The 5,395-nt window shown below is 43.7% G+C and overlaps 1 protein-coding gene across 1 annotated transcript; it reads right to left on the bottom strand.

Moving 5' to 3' along the window:
* Positions 1-957: 957 nt before the first annotated feature.
* LOC142606026 (uncharacterized) lies at positions 958-2,666 on the bottom strand. The gene is made up of 3 exons (XM_075777439.1): positions 1,991-2,666; positions 1,400-1,544; positions 958-1,315 (listed from the first exon to the last, which is right to left on the bottom strand). The coding sequence occupies exons 1-3, from the start codon at positions 2,664-2,666 to the stop codon at positions 958-960; spliced, it is 1,179 nt and encodes a 392-aa protein (XP_075633554.1).
* Positions 2,667-5,395: the final 2,729 nt, after the last annotated feature.

Here is a 5,395-nt window from a genome sequence, read left to right as displayed (position 1 = left end):
GGCTGCTCTCTTCTTGACCTTCCTGGCTTCCTTGGCATCTTGTGGGAGGTGTCTGTCTTGGAGGAAGGATATGATCGGGGTCATCCAGCTATTTGAACTTTGGATTGCAAATTTAGGGACTTTTTCAATGCTGGGTGGTTTCTGGACTTCCATCTCCAAGTCCATACTCGTTGATGATTCTTCTAACGATGCTAGCTTCGCGATTTCATCTGCTATCACGTTCTGGCTTTTTGGGATTTGCCATCTCCAAGTCCATACTCGTTGATCATTCTTCTAACGATGCTAGCTTCGCAATTTCATCTGCTATCACGTTCTGGCTTTTTGGGGTTTGCACGAATTCCACTTTGTCAAACTCTTATGTTAAATGCTTCGTTAGCATGAGGCATTTTCGCATTCTCTCTTCCTTTGTTTCATATTCGTCCCTTATCTGCCTTATCACCAGCTTAGAATCACTTTGGAGGAGCACGTTTTTTGCGCCTAGTGCTTTCCCGACCCTTAGTCCTGTCAATATTCCTTCGTATTCAGCTTCATTATTGTGGCCAGGAATTTTAGCTAGACCCCATATTTAAGCATTTCGCTTTTTGGGGTGATGATGACGACCCCTACTCCTCCCCTCTTTTGGTGTGACAAACTATCGGTCTGTATCGTCCAACGTTCTATCTCGTCAGGGTGGCTATCCTCGTCTGAGAGGGTGAACTCGGCAATGAAGTCCGCCAAAGCCTGCGCCTTAATTGTTGTCTTGGGGTGGTATTCAATGTCAAACTGGATAAGCTCAATCACCCACTAGACCATTCTCCCAGCCGCCTCGGGCTTGTTCATAGACTTTTTAATGGGTTGGTCTGTCATTACCAAAATGGGGTTAGCCTGAAAGTATGGTTGCAGCTTGCGCAAAGCTACTATCAATGCGAATGCAATCTTCTCAATTCTTGGGTACTTGGCTTCTGCCCCCTGGAAAGCTTAGCTGACGTAGTAAACTGGGAGCTGTTTCCAGTCCTCTTCTTGAATCAAGGTTGCGCTTATGGCTGTAGCTGATACTGCCAAATACAAATACAGATTTCCTCCCTCCTTGGACAGACTTAGAAGGAATGGATTGCTCAAGTAACGCTTGAGTTCTTGAAATGCTGCCTCACATTCGTCAGTCCAAGCAAATGCTTGCTTTAATGTCTTAAAGAATGGTAGGCATTTGTCCGTCGCTTTAGAGACAAACCTATCGAGCACCGTTATCCTTCTTGTGAGCTTCTGGTCTTTTTTGACAGTCTTTGGCGATGTCATGTCGAGTATAGCTCGCACCTTCTCTGGGTTTGCTTCTATCCCCCTTTAGGACACCATGAACCCCAATAACTTCTCCGAGGCTACTCTAAAAGTACACTTAATGGGGTTTAACTTCATTTGGTACTACCTGAGTGTGGCGAATGTTTCACTGAGGTCATCCAGGTGAGCAAACTCTTCTTTGCTCTTGGCAAGCATATCATCTACATATACTTCCATATTTCTCTCAATCTGTTTGCTGAACATTCTATCTACTAACCTCTGGTAGGTTGTCCCTGCATTTTTCAGACCAAAGGGAATTACCTTATAGTAATAGAGCTATTGACTCATGATGAAAGCAATTTTCTCCTGGTCTTCTTCAATTATCTTTATTTGATTGTATCTCAAGAACGCATCCAAGTTGTCAATAATTTATGCCTTGCTGTAGAATCCACGAGCTGGTCTATCCTGGGCAGAGGAAAACTATCTTCTAGGCAAGCTTTGTTCAGGTCCGTGAAGTCCATTCACATTCTCCATTTCCCATTTGCTTTCTTCACTAGGACGACATTGGCGAGCCAATCTAGGTAGTAGACTTCTCGAATAAAGCCTGCTGACAACAGCTTGTTAACCTCGTCCATAATTGCTTGATTCCGTTTTAGAGCGAAAACCTGGCATCTTTGCTGGACGGGCCTCTTCTCGGGGTCCATATTTAGTCTGTGTTGGATGACTTTTGGGGATATACCCGGCATGTCCTCGTGACTCCACATGAAGATATGTAGGTTCTCTTTAAGGAGCTGGAGGAGCCTTGTCCTCATCTCAGGGCCCAATGTTGTCCCTACTCTAGTCATCTTTGCTGCATCTCCTTCGATTAGATCCATTGTCTTCAAGGTTTCCACTTTATCTTCTTCCTTCTCCTCGATCATCCATGTATGGATCTGTTTTGCAGCTAGCACGGCCTGGTAGCATTCCTTGGCTAGTACTTGACCTCCTTTTACCTCTCTGACACCATTTTCTGTTGGGAACTTTACCTTCAAGCAATAGGTGGACGTGGCCGCTTTCAAACGGTTAAGTGTGGGCCTTCCAATGATCACATTGTAAGACGAAGGGCAATCCACCACCAGGAAGTCCAATTGACGAGTCAGTTGCCTCGAGTGAGTCCCCACTGTGACCATCAGTGTCACTATGCCTTTGGGATACACCCTGACTCCACTGAAGCTGACGAAGGGGGAGTCAAATGGGCACAGCCTTCCTAGATTTAGCTTCAGCTGGTGAAAAGTGGAGAGGTAGATGATATCTGCAGAGCTGCCATTGTCCATGAGGATTCTTCTGGTATTGAATCCTTCTATCGTGAACATTATGACCAGGGGGTCGTCATGAGGCTGCTTCACTCCCCTAGCATCTTCTTCCGAGAAAAACATGTCTTGGTCCGTCTGTCTCTGCTTAAACGGGGTGTGGACGTTGTTCACCTGCCTCTGACATGCTTTCTTGAGAGATTTTAATGACCCACCTGTGGACGACCCTCTTGTGATCGTCTTTATCTCCCCTATCACACTTAGTGGACGTTAGGACGTGTGATCCTCGTCCCTGGGCATGGATTTGCACTGGTTTTTATTATCGTCCCTGAACCTATTAGATTCCCCATTTTTCGAAAACTTTTGCAGTTTCCCTTTTCGTATAAGTTCCTCTATCTGCTCTTTTAGGTCTCTGCAATCCTTAGTGTAGTGGCCGTGATCCTTGTGGAACCGACAGTACTTCTTTTTGTCGCGCATGTGGGGCGACGAATGTAGTGACCTTGGCCATTTGAGGTAGTGCTCATCCTTAATATGCGCCAGAATTTTGTCAACATGCATAACTAAAGGAGTGAATTTGACCGTTTGAGGAGTTTTTTCGTCCTTCCTTTTACTCCCGTCTCTGGTCTTACGATCTAGTCGCTCCCTTTTTCGTCCTCTACAATCTTCTTCCTTTGTTCCCTTATCACTGGTTCTTTCCACATCCTTTATCGCGGCTAGAGCATCTTCAGCGTTTATGTACTTTTGTGCCTTCAGGAGCATCTCTGCCATCATCTTAGGGGGATTCTTCGCGAGTGAAACCACGAACTCTCTGGACTTCAACCCAGCTTTAAAGGTTGTTAACTGCACCTTGTCGTCGGCTTTGTCTACCTCTAAGGTCTCTCGAGTAAAGCGTTTCACATATAACCTCAGGGTCTCTTTCTCCTCTTGTCTAATGGTGAGTAAATGGTCTGCTGGCCTTTTCGGGCGTTGTCCCCCAACGAAGTGGTGCAAAAAGGCACTGCTCAATTGGTCAAAGCTGTCGATGGACGATATTGGTAATTTCGTGAACCACTCTCTCACAACTCCTTTGAGAGTAGTGGGGAAAGAACGACACAGTATTTCATTAGGTGGCTGTTAAAGGCCTAGTGTCGTCTTAAAGGTGTTGAGGTGGTCCAAGGGGTCCTTTAGTCCGTCAAACGGTTCAAGCTGAGGTAGGCGAAACTTTGATGGCACCGGGCATTCCAGAATTGCTGCCGTGAAGGGGGAATCCGTCGTCCTGACCATTCTGTCCAAGCTTCGATCTATTTTCTCTTTAATGGTGTTCCTCAACTCGTCCATCTTCTTTCTCATTTCCCGGAGAAGCTCTGAGCTCGGTCCCTCTAGGGTAGTTGGTCTTCTACAATTGCTCCACCTTTGGCTATTCCCCTCGTCTTCCTGATTAACCTTGGAGCGATTGTCTTCTTGCTGGAGTCGTTGCCTCATCTCATGATTTTGTCTGATGAGCTCTTCCACGTTAGCTGTGAGTGCTTGGATCTGCAAAGCCAATGTTGCAGGATCTTGATTGGACTCCATCTAGACTGTAGAGAATGGTTGGAACTATGTTCTCGAACCTTAGTGCGAAAATGTCGTTTCTCATAGACGGCGCCAAATTGATGAAGTCTATTCATCAGTCAAGTGGGTTCGTCCAGATGATGCCGAGACCTCGTCACTGTTCCTGCAAAATGGAACTAAAGCTTTCTTGAGATGGACACTAGTGTGGCGCCTGCCATAACGTCTCTGATGCCTAAGTTAGTATGTAGAAATCCTTTGAGAGTAAATGAGAAGTGTAAAAGTATTTCTTTGGGTTGGAATTATGTACCTTCTGTGTTCCTAATGAGTGTGTATATATATAACTTTGTGGTTTCTAGTCGTTGGGACCTTTGATTGTGGTTTTTAATGCTATTCTTGTAATGCCTGTAGGTCTTGATAAGACTCCAACGGTCTAACAGCTGGTTAGTAACTGTTCGTGGCATTAAATCCTCTTATTAATGATTTATCTGTCCTCGTTCATGCTGCTTTATGGATGGACAAAGGTGTTTCATGAGCTCGTCCAAGGGAAGGTATCTCATCGGTCCCATTAATATATACAAAATGAGAGTGATTTTTTTGTTTGGTAAGAAAATTTTAAACTGCACGTGTTCAAAACATCACAGTGAGAAACATTAGACAACATAGGATAGGAGATTGCAATCTTTGGATTGGACCAAGCAAATCTATCTACGTGGAAACTTACATGGCCGTATAAAATATAAGACATCGTAATCATTCGAAAGAGCATTTAGAAGGCCTCGTTTTTCACGAGAGGGAGAGAACTTGAAAGAAATAAATAAAAAATAAGTCAAATAACTTTAAATCTTGCTAAAGGTAAAAGGGCAAGGCAAGAATGTGATGATTTATATTAATTATGGCAGCCAGCTGCCAATTATACAGTAAATTGACTCAAATCCAGTAGACATTTTTGAAACTTTTTAGACTTGATGTTTCCTATAAAACTAGATGGACATGGGGTTCTCGTCTCTTGGAATGTATATGTATACGTCAAAGTTCAAAGAAACAAGGAAATCACCCTTTTTAGTCAAAGTTTGCGTCTATAAAAGTGAATTGTTGTGTGGTTTTTGGTTGAAAAAAGTTGATTTATTTCCCAAGCAACGTGGTAATTTGAATTCCTCATCCTATGGAACCACTATTAATTTAACTACTTGCGACTTCCATCATGCTCGTGCTTAACGAGGAATCCAATTGCTATTAAAAAGTAAATAACGAGGAATCCAACAATTCAAGAAAAATCAAATATCCTAAATACCGGTGTTTGTTTGTTATCATTCTTTTCTTTCGAT

Source organism: Castanea sativa, chromosome 8, assembly GCF_040712315.1.
Source record: "Castanea sativa cultivar Marrone di Chiusa Pesio chromosome 8, ASM4071231v1".
NCBI classification, from domain to species: domain Eukaryota; kingdom Viridiplantae; phylum Streptophyta; class Magnoliopsida; order Fagales; family Fagaceae; genus Castanea; species Castanea sativa.
This window is presented reverse-complemented; position numbering and strand designations above follow the sequence as displayed.